Source organism: Rhinolophus ferrumequinum, chromosome 21, assembly GCF_004115265.2.
Source record: "Rhinolophus ferrumequinum isolate MPI-CBG mRhiFer1 chromosome 21, mRhiFer1_v1.p, whole genome shotgun sequence".
Taxonomy (NCBI): Eukaryota; Metazoa; Chordata; class Mammalia; order Chiroptera; family Rhinolophidae; genus Rhinolophus; species Rhinolophus ferrumequinum.
In genome coordinates this window covers 16,319,106-16,343,487 of record NC_046304.1, presented here as the reverse complement: position 1 = coordinate 16,343,487, position 24,382 = coordinate 16,319,106, and the positions used below count along the sequence as shown (strand labels likewise).

The window sequence follows — 24,382 nt, the reverse complement described above, 5'->3', positions numbered from 1 at the left end:
TCTCAGGCCCCGTCGGGCTCTCATTGTCCCCTCGGCCTCTCCTCCGGCCTATTGGGCCCTCACTGCCCCTTGGGCCCCACCTCAGGTGCTGCCTGTGCCTCTCCCTTCCCACTGGTTCCCCCTCAGGCCCTGTCCGGCCCTCACGGCCCCCTCGGCCCCCGATGGGCCGCCTTACAGCCCATCCAGCGCTCTCCATCCCCTCGGGCCCCGGGCGGCCGCTGCATCCCCTCCACCAGGCCATCAGCCTCCCTGGTCGTCATCCCCGACCCTGCCTTCCTCCTCGCTTCCGCACGGCCGGCCGGACACTCACTACTCCTTGAGCAGCACCATGTCGCTTCGCGGCTCGGCGGCTGCCCGCTGCCCGCCCGGCTTCCCGCCCGCTTTCCGGCGGCCGCTCTCCCCGTGGCCTGGCCCGGCCCGGCTGCCTGTGCGCCTTCGTCGTGGTCTGCTCCGTCCCCGCCGCTCTCGCTGCGGTCGCCGCGCCGGCTCCTGCGTCCCGGCCTCACTGGCTCCCGCGCCTCTGCCGACGCCGCCCGGAGCTCCGGTTCCGCAGCGCCGCGCGGGGGCGGGGCGTCTCTGCGGCAACCAGAGCGTCACACGCAGCGGTACGCGCTGACCTAAGCGCGGAGGCGGAGCCTCCTCGGGCCCGTCCCCTCCTGTCGCTCCCGGGGCGGCAGCGCTGGCGTCCGCGTCCGAAAGGGGCCCTGGGCGTGCACAGGACCCGGGCAGTAGGCGGAGCAGGCGATGAGGTGTTGGGCAGGGTCCTAGGAGTGACTGTCCTGCAGGTGGAGCAGATGCTCCTGTATGCTTGGGCCTCCCCGGTGGGATGGGGTGAGATCTAGGGAAAGTTTGTGTCAAAAAATATTAAAAATAGCCAAATTTACGTGCAAGTGGTCTGTCTTCTAAGTGCGTGACTCCTCAGGACAACACTACCAGAAAGGTACTATTACTGTCCTCGTTTACAGGTGAGGAGACGGAGGCAGACGTTAGGAGACTTGTTCAAGTCCAAAGCTAGCATGTGATGGAGCCGCTATTTTCACCAGGCAGTTTTAGTGTAATGTCATTCATCCAATTAGTATTTGCTAAGTGCCTGCTGTATACCAAAACCTGTGCTTTTGTTAAGAAAGTAAGCAAGGCAGAGACCATCTAGCCCTTAAGGATCTCAGGGTCAAGTAGTGGTGGTGGGTGGGTGGGGTGGGGGGTTGAAGGAGATAGAGCCAGGCAGAATGAAAAGGGCTGTGAGAGGTGAAACACAAGTGTGTTGAGATTACACCAGGATATGTACACAGCCAAGGCATCCTGGAAGAAGAGGTTCTAAGCTGAGATCTGCAGGAGGCTGGGAGGGGAAGGCTTTACCAGGCACAGTGAATGCAAAGGTGCATTTGGGGAACTGAAAGAAGTGACTGGGGCATGAAATTTGGGAGCTAAGGAGCTGTAGAAGGAGTGGGTTGGGACCAGATAATGCAATTCCTGGGGGGTGATAAGGGGTTTGGAGTCCATCCTAAGGGCACATGTGGGCATTTAAGGGTTTTAAGTAGGGTTGGTGTTTGAAGGCTCACTCTGACATCTGGGTGGAGAGGGGACAGAAGAGGCCAGAGCAGAGGAAGGAAGGCCAGTTAGGCCTTTGCAGAAATCCAGGCGAAGATGGACTAGTACAGTGTTGAGAAGGGAGGGCGAGGCAAAGGATGGATTCAGCAGCAACTCAGGAGGTAGAATCAGCAAGACTTATGGACAAATTGGCTGAGAGGGTAAGAGGGAGGAGGGGAGAAAAACACCCAGGCTTCTGGCCTAGGAGCCTGGGTGGACAGTACTGCCTTCAGGAGAACACAGGAAAGGCGTATTTGCATAGGGGAAGATAGTGATGCCAGGGTTGGACTTGAGCACCCAGGTAATGGTTAGGGGACTGCCCAAGATAGGGACTTGGGAAGGGGGGTGGAGCATGTGGCTGGATTGCTATCAAGCCATGACTAGTGCTCCCAGACAGCCCCAAGTATTGCATGTGTTGGTCACTCATTCATTAAATCCTAGAGTGGGAGCAGGGATTGCCCCGGAAATCCAAGCCTAGGCCCTGTGAGACAATGTCAAGAGAAGAGCTATTATGACCCAAAGTCCAAGATTAAGTGAGTGTCCTGGACCCTGGTCCCCTGACCCCTCCCTCCCAACACCCAGTGTAGGTTTTTTTTTCTCCCACATAATATCAATAAATAGTTATTTAACAATGACCATGTGCTTGCTTTCTCCAGGAAGTAACCAAATCCTGCAGTCTGGGAGCTTGTAGTCAGTCTAGCTGGGAAAACTATACTTCCTCTTTCACTCAATAAATATTGATTGAGCTCCTGGCCCTGTCCTAGGCCGTTTTCTAGGCACTCAGAATACAGGGATGACCAAGAAAAATGACATCCTTCCCTTCCTCAGTGAGGGGAAGCAGAATATAAACAAATACAGAATTAACTTCAAGTCATGGTAACTGTTACGAAGAGACTGAACAGGGTGACTTTGGCCAGTGGCGAGTGGCATTAGCTGCGTGGTCAGGGAAGAGTTTTAGAGGTGGTGATGTTTAGACACAGGCCTGAATGACCAGAGGAATTGCTAAGCTGGCTCTTAGTTCATGAGTTGAGACAGGGAGTTTGGAGAACTGTGTTGGGTACTGGGGAAATATAAAGCAAAAGAACAATCGAAATACCTGAGAACCAGCCTCTGCTCTGGAAGCACTCATGGAGAGTAGACCTTGCACTTGCAGAAAACTCTAGTGACTCATCATAACTTGCATTAAAAGTGAACATGTGTAACACAAAGAACAACGCTGGGGAAAAATCTGAGGAAAGGCCTCTAGGCTGGAGAGGTGTAGGGAGCATCCAGGACAAGGGTGGTTTGAGCCAGATTTGGCTAGAAAGAGGGAACAGCATCTTCAAAGGGAAACTAGCATATGCAAAGGTGCAGAGGCAGGATTCTAGGGGATGGAATTTGGGCTTGTGGAGAGGCCAAAGTAGAGCCTCTGGTTCTGGCATGAGTGGTTTATATTGTGAGCACATACACAGGAGGGACGAGGGTGGGGCCCTGAGTGCCAAGCTAGAGAACTGTACCTCTGTTCTGTGGGCGGGGGGCAGCCCCTTGAGGGCCTTAAGGAACCCCTATTCCTCATCACCCAGATTCAGGTATTACTGAGATGTTGCTACTCTTGCTTCATCTCTTTTCTGAAACATTTCTTTTTATTTTTCAATTACAGTTGACGTTCAATATTATATTAGTTTCAGGTGTACAGCATAGTGGTTAGACATTCATATAACTTACGAAGTGATTCTCCCCATAAGTCGAATGTACCCACATGACACCATACATATTCAAACATTATGTCATCTCACTCCTCCATGTTTCAGTGTGCATTCTAGAACTATGGATGTTTTCTTACGAATCCACAATGCTAATATCATTCTTAACAAAATTCATAATTTCTTGATATATCTCATGCCCTGTTCATATTCAGATTTCCCTAATCATCTAAAATATTATTTTGTAGTTTCTTTTAGGTAAGTTTAGTATCTGAGCAAGGTTGCATTTTTTTTCCCCACATTTTATTTTTAGTTCTGTTTCTTACATCTCTTACTCTAGCAAGCTTTGCTTCAGGTGTGCATAGGAACGAGCCCTTACATGCAGAGGCCACAGCACTCTCCAACTGTGCCCCACTGAGCCCCACTGTGGGAACAGACCCCCTGGTGCCTGATGCCCTGTAGTCCCAGCCCTACCACTTGCTATCTGTGTGACCTTGTACAAGTTACTTAACCTCTCTGTGCCTCAGCTTCTTCATTTGTTAAATGGGGCAATGATAGTGCCTGCCCAGTGGGATGGCTGGGAAGCAGTGATAGGGCTGGCTTCAAGGAAACGTACGTAAAGAAATTTTGTGTAGTATAAGGCACGTTTCCATATTATTATAGTTGGGGGGCAGGGACATTGTGAGGAAGGAGGAATGGACACTACTGCCCCTCAAAACTACTTCTGCATGCTCCAAGCTTAAAAGAAGAGAAAGAAATGAATCTCCAGTGATCTTTCTGTCGCTCATGTCTCCCTTTCTTTGTCTGTCTCCCTCTCCATCTCTGTTGGTTCCTATCTTCTCTCCATCTCTCTAGCTCCCTCTCTGGCTCTCTCTCTCTCTGTCTCTCTGTTTTTCTGTCTCTCCCTTCTATCTCTTTATCTCGCCTCTCTGTCTCTCTCTTTCATTTTCTCTGTATCTCTCTGTCTTTAATCTCTTTCTTGTTATCTCTCCTCTCTCTCCCTCTACATTTCCCCCTCTCTTTTCCCCTCTTTCTGTCTCCTCTTTGGCCCTCTCTCTCTCCATCCCGTTTGTCAATCTGTCACCCTACTCTGGGTAATGCACCTTCTGCCTGTGTTTCTTTCATCTTCTCTTTGAAGCTGTCTCCTTTTCCCCTATCTGTCTGCTCTCGGTCCTCTCTCCCTCCCTCCTTCATCTTGGTGTCTGTGCATCTCACAGTTCTGGCCCCCGCATTGTTTCTCCTGGCTGGCTGGCCCTTGTTACTGCCTTGGTCACACAGCCACACCTGTAACCCATCTCTGGGTATCTCAGGGAGACTGTGTTTCACTGTTTCCATCTTCTGCTTTGTCCCTTCCTGGCTGGTGACAGCATGCTCTTCTCCCAGCTTCTGTATCAGTCTGTTTCAGCCTCTTTTTTTTATTTCTGTCTCTCTCTTTAAAAATGTCATCCTCCAAATATTTATTGAGCAGCTGTTCCATCCCAGGCACCATTTGAGGCACTAGAGGTATCACGGTGACTAAGGTGGAGCACGTGCCAGCTCTCAAGGAGCTTTCATTCTAGTGGGAAGACAGACACCAGACAAAAGAACACACAGACATGTGACCCTGGCTGCCTGGCTCGTCCCACTGGGCAGAGGAGCGTGTTGGCCAGGCCAAGCCATGGGCAGGGACTCTGGCCCATGAGGGCGACCTGGCTCTGCCCTGAGCTTTGCCTGACAATTCCTTGTCCCTACATAGGGACTGTGGGCCACTCTAGAAGCCAGACTCAATCACATTTATTATGCACCAGGCTGGGGGAAACACAGGTAAAAAGAAAAAAGTTCCAGCCCATGTAGAGCCACAGTCTAATGCAAGGAAACTGTAACATCTGCTGGAGTCAAAGAAACAGACAGTGGGTGCTTTGGGTGCTCAAAAAGGTGAGGAGACACTTTATCTCCTCTTTGCTCTCCCTATCTTTGACGATGTTTGGCCTACATAGGGTTAAAAGCTATTTGAGCAGCTATTACATTTTTAAAATATTTTTTTGGACCAACATTTGAAAATGGGGATATTTTATATAAAACTCAGGTTTTCCGGCTTCTCTTGAAAAAAATCCGAAGATCTGCCAACACTGGGCTTGTTGCTACATGGCCATAATTGGTTGAAGCTGTGTTAAGGCTATCCCCTGAGATGGGGGCTGTAGCCTCCAGGTCCCCACGGTCCCCACCAAGTCCTTAGTGTCCATGGCACAGAGGTCAAAGTCTAGCTGCCCCTGTAGCGTCAGTGAGCTTATGCTGTGGTTCTACTTATATTAGAGAAATAGTCTCTGTACTGTCTCTATCCAACACAGAAAGATGAAAGGTAACAACAAAGGAAGTGGTAGAGCCCCAGTTTTGAGTTTGTGGTCCTGACAAGTAGGACATCCATCTAGCATCTCTCTGCCCTGGATACTGTGCAGGCCGCGGAGAGGAGGCGGTGGCGGGGGGCGGGGGACACTGCTCATCCCTTCCCCAGCTGGTGCCCAAGGCCATCCATCTCTCTCCCCTCGGCCTCAAGCTTCCTCCGTCCCAGCAGGGTCAGGGAACAGGCCTCAGACGATCAGGCTGCCCCCCACTCACTGGCGGTGAGGCTTCTCTGGTATGTGTGTGGGGTGGGCAGTTGCTCTCTCTCCTGCTGCCAATGCCCAGGGCCCTGGCAGGAGTGTGGCCAGCTTGGTTGGAAATCTGTAGGAGGAGCAGTCATGCCCATGACCACTGCCTTAAGACAAAAGAAAAGGGGCAAGGATGAGCTCCCTCTTTTAGAACCAGGATTCATCAGCAGCCCTGTCTTCCCACCCAAGACGCCCCTTACTCTCTCCTTTCCTCACCTCTTCAAGTGGCCGTGCAGAGACCAAACCAGCAAAGCTGGGCCACGGCAGATGATGTCCAGGGGAGGGGGTGGGGGCAAGGGTGCACAGTTTGGACAAGTAACAGGGAATCTGGGCAAGGGACAAAGAGCAAGGGATGTGTGACACAGGGAGAAAGACATGGCGCTGAGGAGAAAGTCGTTCTTGTCATTCTCAGCATACATTTATTGAGTGCTTACTGTGTGCCAGGAAGTAAGCCAGGTGCTAGAAACAGCAAGGAGGCAGGCAGAGTCAGGGTCTGCTAGCAGGTCGTCAGTGACACTGTACTGACCCTGGTTAACACAGGCACAGCTTTGGGGGCCTGGGCCGTGTCCTTGGACAGGTCCTGCCTAGGCCTTTCCAGCAACAAAAAGGGAGTCAGTGAGGAAAGACCCTCTCCCTCTTCTCCATTCAGGTAGAGGCACACGGACAACCCCTACGCACTTCTCTAAACATGTTAACACCTGACATGCCTGAAATACATCTCATACCTCAACACACGCACACACACACACACACACACGCAGCACGCGCACACTCACACACACACACACACACACACACACAGGCACGGCCAAGCAGTTTTATAAGGAGGTGGTGTGGAGCTGCTACCTACATGCCATGATTTGAGTCACCTCCCTCAACATAAATCTGTCGGAGCGCCTGAATATCCACTATTTGGAGATTATCTTAAGAAACTTTTTGGCCAACTGTGTTATCAAAATGTGAAAGACATAAAAGTGAACAAGGGCACAACATCTTAAGGCTTTTGCTTAGTGAGGGGTTCGGAGAGGGGTAGGGTCAGCAGAAACAGACCGCACTTCCTTTCTTGGCCACGAGGTCAGAGTTGCCTAAAGTAGGTGTCCTACTATACAAGTAGGCGTAGAGGGGTGGGGGTGGCCCTCGTTCCCTCTGCTATCTGCACTCCTCTAGGGTCATACAAATTATGCTGTCACTTGTTAAGTGCCTATGAAGAGCTAGGTATACTACTGTGCAAATGCTTTACATCTGTGTTCATCGAGCCTCACAGTGAGGGTATTAGCTCCACTTTACAGATAAGGAAACCGAGGCTCAAGATTTGCCTAAGGTCACTGCAGTATGTGGGGTGAGGCTTCTAACCTCTGCTCTTCCCCTCGGCCCAGGCAGATGGCGCCTCACTCTGGGAAGGATGGATCGGGGACTGGGTGCAGTCTCAGATTGGCCCAGGAGGCTGAGAATGACCAAGTTCAGAGCTGTGGAGACTAAGGGACACGGACGGTGGCTCCATACTGGCAGACCACGTCCGTGGAGGATGCTGTTTCTCCTCCTGACGCTCGGGAAGCTCTGTCCTCACCCCTGGACTTGGACAGTGAGTCAGGACATGGGCCGGCTCTGCCCACCTGCTCACTCTGACCACCCCCCCCTCCAGGGGAAGGCTGCATCTTGTAGAAAACCAATCCCTCACTTTGGGGGTTCTGGGCTCCTAACCTCACAATCTGTATTTGGGGAAAATGGGCTGCCACCCTTGAATTGGGCCCCTGGTAATTGGAACAGACGAGGCGCCTATTAAGAGCCCATGATAACCCATCATATTATTCTCCAGAGGGCGGGAGCTGCTCCTAAAACAGCCCCTGAAGCTCGATCCTCTCAGAGTTCTCTGACAGGCGGTCCTCACCATAAAATGCCTACAGCTTGACCCCTCCTCCCATCACCCACCCAGGTGCCTACCTGCTCAAACTCACACAGGCTGACATGCAAGTCCATCAAAAGCCCCACTGAGAGGAATGTGTTTGTGCTGCTTTCTGGGACCGTCCTGCACATGTACCCCAAATACTGGATGCCCCCCTATTTTCAGTGTCCTTGGGGTCCAGGGCAGTGTGAGACACTCCTCAGACTGCACAGCCCCGGGTCAGGATCAGGGCTTGAGTAGAAGTTCTTGGGACCAGGCTGATACTGGTTATGAGAGCGGAAAGGAGATGGAGCAAATCAGAAAGGCACCCACAAGAGGCTGCAACCCCATCTGTATTTTTTAGGCGAGTTGGAACCTTCCCTAGTTCTGGCCCAGGCAGCGGGAGCTACAGGCAGAGGCCAGGAAGGTTTGGAGAAAGCCAACAAAGAACCACCTAGACCCGACTCCGGGGAGACTAGTGAGGAGAGAGGTTCCTGGCAATGCTTCTGAGACTGGCTCAACCCCCTTTTTCACTCTGATTGAAACCACCGCCGGGCATCACTTCCCGCTCTTGTCCACCAGGAGCCTGGAGGACGAGGAAAGTGGAGGGCCGTGGCCACTTGGTGCCCAGTGCCTTTGATCAGCCCATGGTTCCTTTCCCATTCCAGGGCACTCCTCTCAGGGCTTAGGGTGGCCAGGGAACTGCTTCCCTAAGAACCCATCAGCCTCCAGGGCTAAGACGACTTTACTGAGTAATCATCTCGTTCTCCAAGGAGTCTCTTGGCTCCAAGAAAGTGGTGCCTGGGTTTGCTTCCCTTCCTCAGGCTGTTGCCTTTCTGCTCCCGAAGCCTGGTGGCCCCTGGGGCTACTGCTCCGAAAGGAATGTCCTCATCTAGAGGGCTTTCTTTGGTTACTCCAGAGATGTGAAGACCCATATGCAAGTCCTGGCTTTAATCTTGAGCAAATTACTCCACCTCTCTGGGCCTCAATTTTTTCCAACTGTAAAACAGAAATGATAGTATCTATTTAACTCTTGGATTTGTTATCATGATTCAATGATGATAATAGGAAAATATGTAACCCATCAACTCTGCACGTCAGAGCAGAATGACTGGCCCCTGACAAGGGGGTGGGGGTGCAGTCGGTAGCCGACCCATCTGGTACCCTGCTCCCATTTTCATGACTCTAAAATCCCCACACTGTTGGCTCTAGACTGATTTCCACCCTGAACTCATTTCTCAATGCTTGCTTCTTTCCACCAAGTGCCCACAGCCTGCAGGTGGGTGGGGGACAGCAGCTCCTACTTCGGCTGGGGGCTGGACCTGGGCGCTGCTGGGGGTATGTCTGTAACCTCAGTGTTTCCACAACGGAAGGGCCCTTGCTAATCCACACGTCCCTAAACTGCACTCCTCTGTCAGTGGGTCTCAAACTTTGGGGGGGGGAGTGGGGAGACACCAGAATCACCAAGTGGGGTTCAGCAACATATAGGCTGCAGATTCCCTCTATATCAGTGTTAAGACCAGGAGTCTACATGTTTAACAAGCACCAAGGAGCTCCAGCTGCGGGTGGTCATTGGGGCACCCACAGAGGACGGCTCTGATTGTTAAAACCGTCCCTCCGAAGCCTACCACACCTCCTGGAGAGCCGCCAAGTCCGCGAGTATGCCAAAGAGGGCTGCAAGTGCTTGCTGCGAAGAAACATGCTGGACTAACTCAGCGTTTCCTACATTTGACTACAAAACTTTTGTTTTTTAATTACAGTAACCGTTAGCATCGCACATAACTAGTGTTCTGAGAAATGGTTTGGGAAATGTTGATCTCGGTCTCTCTCCTTTTAAAAAAATGTTTTAAACAAATATTTTTTGTTTTTTATTATTTCAATGGACGGAAGCGTAGGAAGATTAGGTGTGTTCAAGGTGCTCAACTACTGACACGGAACTCGAATTTGGGCCTGGGTCTGTCCCTTCCTGTTCTCTATCCATTCCCCCACCACATTCTGCCTCTTGTCTCCTTGAGCCTGAGGCTCTCCTGGGGTCAACCTGTGTCTTGAATTCAGGAGGAACACCCAGGATAGTGGACCAGTGACAGGAAATTGGAGTCCGGGAGAAAAGGGGGTCAGGATTGGCCTGTTTGGCGGGGAGAAGCAGCAGAGGAAGGGGTGGCCCACTCTTCTAAGATGTCTGCACAAGCCCAATTTATTTGGGGATGGGGTGGGAGAGTAAAGTCTTTTCCTGGCCCACTGCCCTTCCAAGATGGCAATCATCCAGAGAGATGGTGAGCAGCTGGGTACCACTGAGCTGGTCGGTGGCAGAAAATCTTGTCTTGCTTTTTCTCCTCAAGCTCAAAACAGGCACATGTAGCCCTTAATTGGTGTGCGAGCAGGGACAACCCTTACCAGGAGGAAAATGGATTTATTGCTTTATAAAAAGGAGTCTGATAAAACTTAAAAGAAAAACAAAACTATAAGCCTAAAAATCCACCCACCCCTCTCAGCGCTCCCAGAAATTTCCAGACACATTTCTGGGGGCAGTTCAGGTGGGTGGATTTGGTACACCAGGCCTGCCTGGCAGAGGAAGGGGGCAGCCTCTCTCAGGTAAACAGCTTCAGGGCCCTGGAGGAGGCTGCCAGCAGGGGGCACTGTGGCGCCACAGCCGCAGACAAGCTGTGGCACGAGCCAGGTTGGCTCTCGGGTGTTGAGCTTGGGGCAGGCCTGGCTGGCTCCTGGGTGGCTCTGGGAGAGTAAGAGCAGATACTCAGAGCCCACACCCTACCACCCCCCACACACACATGTCTCACACATATCACATGTACACACCCACCCACCCACCCACACACACACACACACACACACACACCCCTAAGCCCCTGACATTCTACCTCTCCACTCAGGCCTGGACCTCCATGTCTGTCATCCGCAGCCTCACTTCCACCCCCACAAAAACAGCTGTGTGTATGGGTGGGAGGAGGGGGTGCCCCTTTAATTCCCTGCAGGTCACAGACTGGATGAAGGGTGGCAGTGGAAACTTACTCCCCGCTTAGGCCCTGAGGGAGGAGGTGTGCGACGGATCAGCTTTGTCCATGGCTCTGGGCCTCCTATGACCATGCCGCCCTCCATCCCCTCCCCAGGCTTTAAGCCAGGGGGGCTTCTCCACAGGCCTCTACTGGGAGGACAGGTCACGGACAGGCCACAGGGGGCTGGAATTACAAAGGAGTTAGCACCAACAACAGGAAGCGGGTCCTTCCTTCCTCAGGCAGCTTCAGACTGGCCAGGGGGGAGGTGAGGGGCCAGGCGAGGGGGGTGCAGACAGTGCAAGCCTTTGTCCTCAGGCAGGCGTGGTCAGCGGGCATGCAGCCGAGGGGCAGATGGTGGACAGTGGATGGCAGACCCCTCTGCTTTGGCAAGAGGCAGAATCCAGATACTTGAGGGTGAGAGCCTGTCTGCTGGGGGTCCTCCTGGCTCCTCCTGCAGGCACCATGGAGCCTCAAGGCTCCAGGGCTCCTCAAACGTGGCAGAGCAAAGCCTAAGGCAGCCCCTGTTTCCAGCAATGGGAGAATCACATGTCCAAGCCCTCTCCCGTCCTTCCATAGCAGAGCTGCAGGACCAAGGCCCTGGGAAGGAGCATGGACTTCCATATGTTGAAGGAGAGGTTCCTGGGGGTGCATGGAGGTCCTCTGGGGTGGGGAGGAGGACACTGATGAGTCACTGAAGCAAGGGCAGGAGGTCACAGTTCTGAGGTATGGGCACTACACGAAAGCCTCCTGGTTGGATGAGCCATTGAGCTTGAGGAAAAGCTTGTCGTCTTCCCTCTTCTGCTGCAGCTGCTTCTCCAGCTGGCTCCGGTACCAGATGAGGTAGAGGGGAAGGCAGAACCCCAGCATGCTGACGCCAAGCAGCCCCACATTCACCTGGGGTGGCAGGGATGACAGTTGCCATCACATGGGGCAGGGGACCAGGTGGGGGCTGTGGTCTTTTGCAGAGCCCAGCTCAAGACCCTTTCTTACATGTATGTTGGGGACAGGGGAGAAGGTCATAGAAAAGGAGAGGAAAAACTGAAACTGGAATGTTTAAGAGGCTAGAGGGCCACATTCCAGCACCAGAATTCTCGTTGTCTGTAGGCTACCCAGCAGCCCTCAGGGCCGGCCCTCCCCACTCCACCCCACCTCAGACCTACTGATCTGAAATCTCCAGGAGTGGGGCATGGACAGCAAGGAGGTTCTATTTATCCCCAAATCAGGTCCAGAAAGGACACTTCTCTTCTTCTGCCTGGCCACCATTCACAAAGGGACAGTGAATTAATGTAACCAAAGTTCCCAAACTGCCTGTCCTCGGGGCTCTGGAAGCCCGAGAGCAATGCCTCCCAGCTCCGCATCAGCAGAGTGGGCAGATGCCCATAACCCACTGCCCCCTGGCCCTTCTTACCCAAAGAGGGTCTCCGTTGAGGGGACCCATCATGGCCAGAAACAGGGGCTGTTGCAGGAGGGCGAAGAGTGCGCTGACCAGAGACTGCAGTCCTGTGAGGCTGCCAAATTGGGTAGAAGGGTACCTGCCGGGGCAATAGAGAACCTGTCACCACAGGTGCCACTCTCAGGCTTTACAAATGCTCCTTGGCCTCAGCCTGGCCCCAGGTACATTGGTGTCCCCAGGTTGCACCTTGCTACCAGAGAAGAGGCAGGTGACAGCCTCAGAGAATGGCAGGATGCTCGCCTTCAGATTACTTTTTGTTGAGCAGTTTTGCAAAGTGAATTTCCCTTTCAGACCATCTGAGGCCCCAGACTCTTGGGAGGACCACCCCCTCCGCCCCCCCTCCCAGGTGTGCCCTGGGCCTGTGGGTGTCAGGCTAAGCTGAGTGGAAAGTGTGGTGCTAGCAGGAGTCTGCAGTATAGGAAACAGGCCCAGGAAGCAGGTTGGTGGTTAGGCCTGGCTCTGCTGCGCCCTCATCCAGAGGAGCATTGTGTAATCACGGAAATGCAGCATCACAGCTCTCGGCCGACTCCCTCAGACCCTGCCAGGGCAGCCGCAACTTCCTCCACGCCTGGGGGGGTGGGGAACATGCAGACCTGGAATGACCCCCATGCAAAGCTGGGGAGAGAGTTCTGGCAAAATCTCAGAAAACATCAGGCTTTGGGGCCTGAGAGGTGGGAAGGGGCTCCCAGCGGGAAACAAGCTGGTCTTCGGTCCGAGAGAGACAGCAGATGGTGTTTGGATTCCAGTTTTTGAGCCAAGCCCTGGCCCAAGGAGGAAGAACACTGTGATTCCTAATGCATGGGAGGCAGGTTTCATTTTAACCAAGGCCTGAGAAAGCTGTGGGCAGAATCAGGCCCCACGAGATTCTGGGTGAGAACTGTCGGATACATTCTGGGATCAGTTAGCCATTTCTCTTCCCCTGTGAAGGGCCATTTAATGTGAACATTTAGCTCTGGGAAGCCGGAGCGAATCCCTGACCTTCCCATGAACAACCAGAGGCAGCCAGGACTCGGCTGAGTGGCAGCCCCCAAGGCAATGAGCTGCCCAGGGCACTGATTCTGCTTGGGAGAACTGACTTCATGTTAAATGCCAAGACTTGTAGGCACCCAACTGTCTGCCCACTGACCTACCTCCCGCCAGGTATGGCCTTCCCCTGACACAACCAACAGAAGCTCTGGTACCTGTCCCTTGAGGCAAGATGCACCCTGAGGGTAGGCTGGCCTCCCTCAGGACCTCAGTTCCACCACGAACCCCCCCTTAAGTCATTCCCTCGGTCACCAGGCCGCCCGCAGCTCCCAGGACTTACACAGCGGCGTACAGGCCCCCGATGGCGGAGTGAATGAATCCTCGCACAATTGTGTGCAGGATGAAGGAGAGGATCTGAGGGAGGGAGAGCAGAGCGTGAGCAGAAGACTGTGACAACCCTCTCCTCCCCTCACCCCACAGTTCCTGGGCTCCTATGCAATGGGAGCACTGGCAACCTGGAGTTGGCTTGTCCCAGCTCTCCAGGGCCAATTCCTGAATGTTTAGGAATTTCCCAAGCCAGTTGTTAAATTTTATAAACTTGCAATTAAACAAATTAAAAATAAAGGTAATGAATACTCAAAACATCACTTCCTAATTATTTTACTGTTTGGCTATTATCTGTGCTCTTATGGGTTTTTATGGCACACACACACACACACACACACACACACACACGATGGTGTGTTACTGTGATTCTCTTTCCAACTCCACAATTGGTGACATCATAGATTGAAATTAGCCATGAGAGTATTTACACCATGGAAATTGGCAAATGTTAAAAATCAGGGCACCCCCACCCCGACCTCGAGTCTGTTGTTAAATATGTATTGGCAGCACTAAGCAGGTCACTAATCACGACTCTCCTGCCTTTGCTGAGATGAGGGCCCTGCCCAGAGGTCTCCCTGCCTGGTCACTCAGGCCCTACTGTCCCTTCCCTAGGAAAGCTCTGCTTCTGCCGGCAGGCTTACAAGCCCTGAGAAGCACTTGTTAATGATTTGAAAGGCTTGAGAGCTGTCCACTTTGCCACCATGACCCTTTGTTCTTCACGTACAGCCTTGCCATCCTGCTCAGAAGCTAGGACCTGCTCTGAGGAATGCGGGAGGTGTGGGGGCCAGGGCCTCTCTCTGCAGTGTTGAAAGAGGGCTGCACCCGACTGTGCGGGCACATACTTGGACAAGCTCCTCTTTCCACTTCAAAAGCCTTGTTGGTTTTTCATAACTTTGCTTTCAATGAGAACTAAACAAACAAACAAAAAACAAAAACAGATGACTGTCCCCACTAAGAATTGTCCCCCGATTGAACAAGGTGGTCCAGGCAAGGGTCTGTCAGTCTTGCAGAGAGGGCAGCTCCCAGGAGACCGGGAGGGCACTACAGAGGTAACAACACTCCTACCTGGAAGTGGTACAAGTTTCCAATTGTTTACTCTGATCTGCACGCACTGTGTCGGCACGTACAAGGGACAGTACCCGTGGGTGGTGTGCACACCTGGGTATTCAATGTACCTCAACACGTGGCCACTTGTAAAAAAGAAGGGACTCTTGCTTTCGTCCTGGACCTGGCCCAAGATACCATCTGGCCTTGGGCTACACCCATCTGGAGGCAATGCCATCCCTCACGTCCTTTCCAAGTTTGTAAACTTGGGGGTTGGAGCTAGAACACTTTCATGGACCTAAGGGTGGAGTCAGGCAGGTGACTAAAAACTACCTCGCTCACAATCTCTGCCAAAAGTCAGGTTTCAAAAGCATCAGAAATCTTGTGGAATGGAATTAAACTTTTGAACCCAGATGCCAGGCAACAATCACAATCTTTTCCCACTCTCTACAATTAGAGACCCTGTAGGCACGCTTGTATCTGTTTAGTTCCCATCAATGCCACAGATTAGCCAGACCTCTTTGGACATCAGATTTCAGCTATTTGAGCAATGCAAAATAAGTAACCACGCTACCCGACATAGTTCTGGAAAATAGTATGACAGTGGTATTCACGGTATGCAAATGCACAAAAGACCAAGAGGAATGATATGCCTTTGTAAAGAAGAGTCTTCTGTGAAAGGCAATCCCAGTGTTATTTAGAGCTCACTTCCAGCAGCAAGCACACAGCCTGGTAGGTAAGAGGTGCTTGGTAAATAACAGGGGGCTGGTTAGTTGGTTGGTGGAATTAAATGAACGAAAAGTTACCATTCTTTGTTGATGGCTTTCACGACACATCATGCACCTTTTAGTCTCATTATCCCCTACCTCACCTGGCCTCTCCCTCTCCCCACACCCACCTGTAGAGGCAGGTTGGGAATGAGGCAGGTCACCCCAAAGCCCACGAGCAGCAGGTTTGTGAAGGCAAAAGCCCGCATGGCGTTGGTGACCTTCTGGATCTGCCGGTCCCGTTTCTTCTTCTTCTCACCTCTGTGGAGACACAGAGCACACACTGCAGCTGGGAGCTCCCTGGAAGAGGACGGGCTTTCCCAAGAAATCAGGCCTGGCAAGTCACAGCTTGTAGACAACTCAAGACTCTGCGACCACCCAAGCATATTTTAGGGACTGGCAGAGCTAGACCAGCACTAGGGACACTCCCATTGTACCCTCTTGACTCAGCACGGGGCCTGAACCTCAGTGGAGAGGTCAGATACAAGATATGGTAATCAGCACACCACACTGCTTCAGTGAAGACTGAGCTCAAATGATGGGGAGGGAAGGAGCAAAGTGTGCCCAAGTTAGGATGTGGCAAAGCCTCATTTCATCACTAGCTTCAACTACATCCAAATTCTGCAGGGAGCGAACGATAAAGCAAATAATAAGCCAAATAAGGGAGTGAGTGGATTTCCCCTTGGGGAGGCAAAGAGGGGTGAAGGAGAAACAAATATGCAGCAGATGGAACCGGAATGGGCACAAATAACCTCTTGGCGGTAGGACCTGACCTAGATAACAAAGCATGCTCTGTAATTATTTCCTTGGGAATCACTATTACTGATTCTAGTCTCACCTCCCACACAGACACCCCATGGACAAGTGTAGGACATCGAAGAATGAATGCCAAGTGCTGGGAGATGTGTAAGGAGTCCCAGGCCCACCCCTTCCTCACTATATGACCTCAGGCGAGTTACTCAAACTCTTAGCTTCAGTTCCCACATCTGTGAAATGGGTATCACACTAGTACCCACGTCATCAAAGTGTTGTGAGGCTTAACTGAGATACTGTGCATTAAGTGCTTGGCACAGGGCCTGATACAATAAACAGTAACTTGTTATGCTAAGGTGGAGTCCCAGAAGACAGCATTTCATGCATGCTCTGATCTTAGAGCCCGATGCTTACATAAAATAGGGCTCCAGTGTCTTGTTTAATGCTCACGATCATGAACAAATCGATTAACACCTCTTAGGGTTCTAGCAACTTACTATTGCCACCAAGTGGGGTGAGACTTGTAGTCAAGTAGCCCTGCTTACGATCTTTCATCCACTGTGCTTCTCATGCTAAGGATCTGAGTGTGGTCCCAAAAGCAGAATGGTTTGATATCCAGTGTCTGCACATAGACCTTCCTCTGACTTCCCCCTTCTTTCATCCAACCCACTGCTTCCCCAAGTTCAGCGTTACCAAAGAATTCCCATGAAGTGACAGACCTAAGTGCGTGCTGAGCTGAGTGCGCGATTGTCTTAACGCCCTTGGGAGAGTAGCCGTGAGTACAACCCTCTCGGGTCCCTCCTGCTGACTTTCAAACACCCACCCACCGTGTCCCTGCCTAACAGGGAACGTGGGGACTTCTCTCTCCAGAGGCTGGGAGCCGGCGCACAGGTCCTGCCTACGCACTGGCTGGTGTCTTTCTCCTCGGGCTCCTCAGAGGCGTCTTCACACTCCTTCAGCCTCCAGTCCATGATGTAGCCGATGATGGGCGCTGTCAGCAGGCAGAGCAGCTGGAGCACGCCGAAGATGGAGGTGTAGAGGCCAACTGGGGAGGCAGAGGGGCTGTGTCATAAGGGGCTCCTTGCAGAGGACCTGGGGCAGGCGCTGGGCAAAGTCTGAGAACCCACAGACCCCTTCTTGTCACTGTGGGTCTCGAGGGGAGCCCAGACCTTCACCTCTGAAACCAAAGCTGGAACAAGAAGTAGGCACCCTATCCTCGTCTCAAAATGCCATGCTTTTTACCAAGAAACAGCTAATGCAATCCAGTATGTTACAATGACCTCCCCCAGAAGCTCCAGGAAACCTCGATGACCTGGGAACCACAAAATTAACCAACGCCTGGGACTGAGGCTTTGCGTATGTAAGACTGGTCATTAGTTTTCTGCCTTTAGAAATATACTAGGAAGGCACGACTCTCACAGGGGTTCTGACGTAAGGGCTTCAATCTTCAAAGAACCTTAAAATTAAGATGGGACTTTTTGGGCAAATAGAAACCGGAAGTTGACTGCCCCACCCCCACCCGCAGTTCTGGCCATGAGAGGTATCTGGAATTCAAGGCAAAGCATTTCTTGGTTGAACAGAGACTGGCTGGGAGGGAATGTTGCAATGTTTTCCGGCAATGTCCCCCTGCTTACCAGTATCCATCACTGCGTCAAGAAAGCAAAGTGAAAAAGCAGAAAGGAGCACGGTTAGCAGAGCAATCTCAAAGGTTGTGACAGGGAGATGGGGCATGGAGGCACGCTAGCTCTGGGCCCAGCACACATGCCATTTCCCACCCAGACCTGAATCTCAGAGCACCCATGGGTGGCTGAGAGGAGACAGAAGAGGGCCGAGCACGGGCACCTGATGACGTTTGCCTGTCTGCTGGGGCCACAGTCATGTGCAGCTGGTGCCTTGTCACAGGCGGGCTGATGAATCATGCCCATGGCTCGCGGAGGACCGTGATGGGGAAGTGGTATGGGTGCCAAAGACCTGGCAGAACTCACTGCCGTGTGGCCCCTCAGGAACACTGCCCTGTTATAGTTGCACTCCGAGGGCAAGAGAGGTCCAACAACCCACCCTGACCTCCAGCCAACCATGGGTCGCCCCGGACAGCCAGAGCTGCTCTCCTGTCCACCCCACCAGCTCCCTGACCCTGAAGCCACCCCTCTGGGCACAGCTGGGGCTGTGGGTGTCCATGTACAACACCTCATAGGAGCAGGACAGGGAAAAACCAATGCCCTGTCGGCTGCAGATTGAATTTCCTGGCCCAACTTCCTCGACTTCTTGAAACTAACTTTTTAAATGTGGGAAACAATTGGAAAAAAATTCCTCTTGGACAGCAAAGGATTTCTCAGACAACTCAAGTAAAAGGCCACGACTCAGCAGCAGGGAGATGTGCTTTCCAAGAGCCAGCGAGGACCCTTCTCTGCACACGTGAGGGTCTCCACCTTTCTGGGCCTGAGAGTTTATAATAGAGGGTGTTCAAACATGATAGATCAGCTTTCCCCAAAGTTCAGCCCACAAAGCTCAGTGAGTGTTATGTAATAAAACTATTCCTATAGTAGAAATTTGGGGAAACATCACTGGACTCAACAAAGCTAAACAGGTTATTTTTTCCTATAGGGCTCTCTTAGGGCCTTTACCACGTCAGCGTTCATTATGAAATTTTCCAAGGGCACATGACAATGTTTCCCCATGGCATGCTCATTTTCACAGGGGAACCACTGTTGTCGGGGTCTCTTTATCATCCCTCCCTTTTGTTGAGGCTAGATTTCTCATGCCCTTTAAAAACTGTATTTGATTCCTTACAATCCCTAAGGGGAAACAATTAAACCAACAAAAAAGTTGCACACCAATGAGACTGCCAGGAAAAAGGATTTACCGAATGTGTTTGTCCCGCTTCGGGATGACTAAAGCTGACTCAGCTCAGGCCCTGAGGAAGTACTGACTTTCTTTGTAGAATCAGAACCTCTAATCTGCTAAAGGCCTGCGCGGTTTTGGGAAAGTGGCGTATGGTTATCAGTTCTGTTTACCAGATTTAACAAGTCTCGACTGGATTACATGAGTGAGTGAGGAAGCTTCGGCCTGGCCTTGCTTCTAGTTCAGGGTACAGACCCCAGTGCAGACCTAATTGCCCCAAAGTCTCCAGCCACAATGGCCCAGGCCCCCCCACTCGGCATCCAGCCTCTCCATGTAACAATCCAGCAGTTTCCCAGGGGGGATTCTTGGCATTGGGTTTGATTGGCTGTCTTTCAACAGGTTCTCAGGTGGAGTACTCTGTTCCAGGCAATACTTTCATTTACAAACACACGTCAACCATCCCCTTTACGCAATGAAAAACATATACCTCACACCCCAAACACATGTAGTTATTTTAGTCCTCTCCTCCTTCCTAAACTAGGAAACTCTAATGGGGACATGAAAGAACAGTTGGGGTTGGCTGTGATGAAATGGCTCTGACAAGCAATTAGTCCCTTGGACTCTGTCATTTCACAGCCATGCTAGTCCAGCCCAGCTAACACCTTCCAGCCGGCTGGGCAGTGGGCTCGACCTTAGGTGGCAGGAGTGACCACCACTCAAGCAGGGGTAAGGGGTGCCCTCCTGTGGGGCTGTGCACGGAGGTCCAGAGGCCACCTACCTACTTGCTGGTCGCCGTTGACCAGAAACTTCAGGATGTTGTTCATGGCGCCCATATAGAAGATGAGCCGCAGCTGTGTGACACACATGGTGACGAGGCTGAGCAGCAAGATGGGGCTGAATATGCTGTGCATGAAGGAGGGGGCGGCTGTGGGGAGAAGGCCACAGGTGCTCAGGGAGAATCAAGGCCGGTCCCGCCATGGCTCACAGCCCACCCACCACCCAGAGATCCAGGGTGTGGGGAGGGGAGGCCGAGCTGCTGACCAAATCACTCTGTGCTGGATGCGAAGATGGGCCCAGGTGAGGTTAAAGGTGTAGGTGCTGCGGTTAGGTCACCCAGCTGTGTAAAACCAATTGGGTGAATCCCTTACCCTCTCTGAGCCTTCGTGTGCTCATTGGTAAACCAGGGTGAATGGCGCTGCCTGCCCTTTTGGGATGAAGTGGGAATTAAGCGAGATAATACCGACAAGGCCCTCGGCCGCAGTGCTGGCCCCTTGGCCCGGGCTGGAGCTTCCAGATCTGGACTGGCCACCCCTCCCTATCTTGGGGGTGTGGGTGCAGACACGCCCGCTGACATCTCTGGCAGGCCCAGAAGGCGAGGGCCTCGAGATGGGTACCTGCGGCGTCTGGCTGGCACTTCACCTCCAGGTCGACAGTGGACAGGCACAGCTTGTGGCCTTCCTGCAGTGCCGCTTGCTCCTTGGTGCTCCTCATGGAGCTCCCCACGCTGAGGCGGCGCCCCACTGTGGTCACCTGCTTGTAGAATTGTTTCCCTGTGATCTTGTGGTCAAAGCCCAGCCAGCTGAACTTGATCTTCACCCTGGAGGCCACAGGAGTGTCCGTCAGTGCTGTCTGGGACCCTGGCAGGGGTAGGGGTGAGGGCAGGCAGACGGCATGTCCACTTACGAGTAGTCCATGTCCTCTGGCCCCGGGAAGGGTTCCAGAGGCCAGTTAAAGAAGCAGTTGAGGAAAACCAGCCCAGAGCAGCCTGCCCAGACCACAAGGATGGTGATGAAGGAGACACCAAAGTCGTAGATGACCTGAAAGACACAATGGGGTAGGGGCAGGGCTAGCGGGTAGTTAGCACAGGAAAGCCGGGCAGCAGCGGGGGCATCTGGCAGGCCCGCTCTCCCTGTGCCGAGCTTATGAGGAGTCAAAGCCCTGACAACCTGGTGTTCAGTCATCAGATATCCTATATCCTGATTATCCCAACTCACTCTGGCATGTCCTTAACCCTCTGCGCCTCCATGTTGGACTAGATGTCACTTCCTTGGAGAGGCCTTCTTCGACAACCCCCATCACTGTCATATCACTGGATCGCAGTGAATAGCCCTGGCTGAGAACACTGACGTCTTGATTCATTGTTAATCTAGCTCCCTGAGAAAAGGAACCTGCTGGTCTTGTCCACTGATGTTGCTCCAGCGCCTCAAAAAGCACACACAATAGGTGCCAAAAACTACTCGAGGAATGACAAATGGACATCTCACTTTGCTCTGTGAACTAGGCGTTGATACTGGCATGTGCCCACATGGTGTTGTGGTGGAAGGTAAGCAAGTGTGATCCTGGTAGAGTGCTCAGTGGCCAGGGGAGCCTGCTGAGCACGAGCGTGTTAGCTGTTACCATCATTTTACCATTTATTTCCAGCACAAGAGTCCCCAGAGTACTGGCAGACATTGCCCAGTTCCCCAGAGAGGGCCCAGCAGCGAGACACTGAGCCGGGAGGATGAGGCACAGGAAGGATTCTCAGCACTCCAGGAGTCTGAGAATCCCTCAAAGGCCTGGCCCTAGACCCTCCAAGTACCTGGATTCCCCGGTGACCAGCCCACATCTGTGACTCCTTCTCATCTATGGCCTCCCCCCACACCATACACCTCAGGAAAGGGGACTCTACTTGCTGCTGGTGTCAGAGGAAGGAGAAGCCCCTTCTGAAGCCCTGGCGGGAGCGACAGGATTTGGAGTGGGAACTGGAGCCTGATGGCTTGTGAGGTGTTTGATTCATGCTGACCCTGTATGACTTCCATGGGCTCAGAATCCTGCCTGGGAGGGAAACAGCTGAACCAACTTGGCCGAGAGCAGCGCTTTGGCTAATGGGAAGTCAGCCCAACAACAACAGACCTGAGGGTGGGGAGACTGGAGTTGGACTCGGGATGGGGAACAAACTCACCACCCCCTTTCTCTACCCCAGCCCAGAAATGCAAAGGCATCCTGAGGTGACACCCTGTAATGATACGCTTGAACTTCCCATCCCCCATGGCCCAGTGGGTTTCTCTTCTTCCTCCCATGGTGCCCAGGTGCATCCTCCCAGGTGTGGCTTGTGGGGAGGCACCAGCCCGGCGCCCACAAGTCCCTCTTCAGGGAGCGTTGAAGAAGCTTTGAGAGAGGCCTCTGTTCAGATACTAGTACGAAATACACGTGCTGGAAACCAGCTGGCCACACCCTCACCTTTATTCCTGGGAAGGTGACTGCTGAGGAGGCATAAGAACCAATCATCAAGGCAATAAACGTGGACCGAAGGTCACCAAACATATTGGGCAGCTGCAAGAGAAGAAGCAAGGGACACTTCAGCTGAGAGAAAGGATAGAGGAGGATGAAGGAGGAGGGGAAGAGAGGACTAAGGCGTCCTTAGGCACCCTTTCTTATCTGCTCTCCTTGTGTAATTCCCAGGGGAATGAGTCCAGGGGATAATTACTGCTAATTGAAAGTTTTTCCTTCCTGGGCTGAGGTTGATAAGGGTGGGGGAGGAGTGTCATGCAGAATTCGGACTGGACTCCGGATGTAAGGACAGAGCCATTGGGCTTCCTGACTGGCCGTGTCCCTCTCTGCTCCAACACAGGTCAGGGGCCTTCCTGTCTTTGCAGGATTACATGGAGATGCCAGCAAGCAAAGCTGGGAGCCTTGCATCTCTCAAAGGGAGCAAGCCTGTTAAAAATAAGAATCTATTTGGGGACAAGAGTCATTTTATAAATAAAAATATCAGCGTCCCAGAAGGACCAGATGTCAGCAAAACCAATTTTCAGTTCTGAGAAAGTAGATTTCTGGAAGGTGCCAATCAGAATTCTCCAGTTCCCTCAGGGCTGACAACGAAGCTGGCCTGGGATTTCTGCTTCTGAATTTCTAAGTGCTGGAGGGCCTTCCCTTTCCACCTGGTGTTTTGCTCCAGCCATTGCACCTGACAAGGCCAATGTCAAGAAAGGCTCCGGCTCTCCTCCCAGTGAGGCCACTCTCTTGCATCTCACATCGAACCATTCTGGGCCCATCTGACACACACTTCAAAGCTAAAAACCTCAGCAATTCCACACAAAACCAGGCATGATAAAATAGGATAGTGCAATCACAGATTCAAACAGATATGGGGCAAAGTACATCCCCCAAACACCCAGTCACAACTTCTCTCATGAACTTCAAGAGAGACCGCACCCATGTCGTGAAGGTTTCCCACCCACACCCACACCTACACCCACACCCACACCCAATAGCCCTGACGTTGAGGATGCTCTCTGGATGGCTATGCCAAGCTGTTTTGTTGAATTCGGACTGTTTATATGGACCTATTCTATGTTCCCTTCCCCCATTTGTCTGCAATCATTTTGGGGTTTTATCAAACCCGGAACACATGACGGCTGCGTGCAAGCTAATCCGTTGTTGCTCAACAGAAGCAGTTTGAACTTGGCTACACACCTGGTGCTCATCATTTCTGCCTATTTTGCCCACAATTAAAAATGAGTAAGGCATACATAAAATCATCATGTTGTATACCTAAAACCAATACAATGTTTTATGTATAGTCTCAATTAAACTGGGAAAAATGAGTAAGGAACATCACCAAAATTAAAAACTTTTGTGCTTCAAAGGACACCATCAAAAAGCTGAAAAGACAATGCACAGAAGAGAACATTTTTACAAATCGTGTATCTGATAAGGGACTTATATCTAGATTATATAAAGAACTCCTACAACTCAATGATAAAAAACATAAGTAACCTATTTTAAACACGGGCAAAAGATCTGAATAGACATTTCTCAAAAAAAAAAAAAAATGGCCAATAAGCACATGAAAATATACTCCATATTGTTAATCAAAGGGAAATGAAAATCCAAACCACAACGAAATACGACTTCATACCTACTTGGGTGGCTATAATAAAAAAATCAGATAATAACAGACATTCTGAGGATATAGAAGAATCGGAACACTCATACACTGCTAGTGACATGTAGAATGGTGCAGCTACTTTGGAAAACAGTCTGGCAGTTCCTCAGTTAAGCACAAATGATCCAATCATTCCACTCCTAGGTAGATACCCAAGAGAAATAACAACAATGTCCACACAAAAATGCTGTATATGTTTACAGCAGCATTATTCATAATATCTAAAAAGTGGAAACAACCTCAGTGTCCATCAATGGATAGATGGGTAAACAAAATGTGATCTATCCACACAATGGAATATTATTCAGCCATAAAACGAAACGAAGTACTGACATGTGCTACAACATGGATGAACTTCAAACACATGCTAAGTGAGAGAAACCAGTCACAGGGGACCACGTATCATATGATTCTATTTATAAGAAATGTCCAAAATAGGAAAATCCATGGTGACA

General features: G+C 51.7%; 2 protein-coding genes across 4 annotated transcripts in view; both read right to left on the bottom strand.

The window, feature by feature from the left end:
• PITPNA (phosphatidylinositol transfer protein alpha) overlaps positions 1-573 on the bottom strand; it is a 37,084-nt gene extending 36,511 nt beyond the window's left edge. For 2 of the 3 annotated variants that reach the window (XM_033089650.1, XM_033089651.1), the window contains exon 1: positions 311-572. In XM_033089650.1, the coding sequence (XP_032945541.1) occupies positions 311-330 (20 nt within the window). In that variant the 5' untranslated portion in view covers positions 331-572. Of the gene's footprint in view, positions 1-310 lie in introns of all 3 variants that reach the window. The other variant, XM_033089652.1, reaches the window with a different exon arrangement.
• A 10,292-nt stretch (positions 574-10,865) lies between these two features.
• SLC43A2 (solute carrier family 43 member 2) overlaps positions 10,866-24,382 on the bottom strand; it is a 36,418-nt gene continuing 22,901 nt past the window's right edge. Inside the window, exons 6-14 of the mRNA XM_033089433.1 lie at positions 22,220-22,312; positions 20,684-20,817; positions 20,395-20,597; positions 19,779-19,925; positions 17,066-17,204; positions 15,538-15,667; positions 13,549-13,622; positions 12,198-12,321; positions 10,866-11,683 (exon numbers count right to left, since the gene is read on the bottom strand). Of these exons, the coding sequence (XP_032945324.1) occupies positions 11,522-11,683; positions 12,198-12,321; positions 13,549-13,622; positions 15,538-15,667; positions 17,066-17,204; positions 19,779-19,925; positions 20,395-20,597; positions 20,684-20,817; positions 22,220-22,312 (1,206 nt within the window). The 3' untranslated portion in view covers positions 10,866-11,521. The remainder of the gene's footprint in view (positions 11,684-12,197; positions 12,322-13,548; positions 13,623-15,537; positions 15,668-17,065; positions 17,205-19,778; positions 19,926-20,394; positions 20,598-20,683; positions 20,818-22,219; positions 22,313-24,382) is intronic.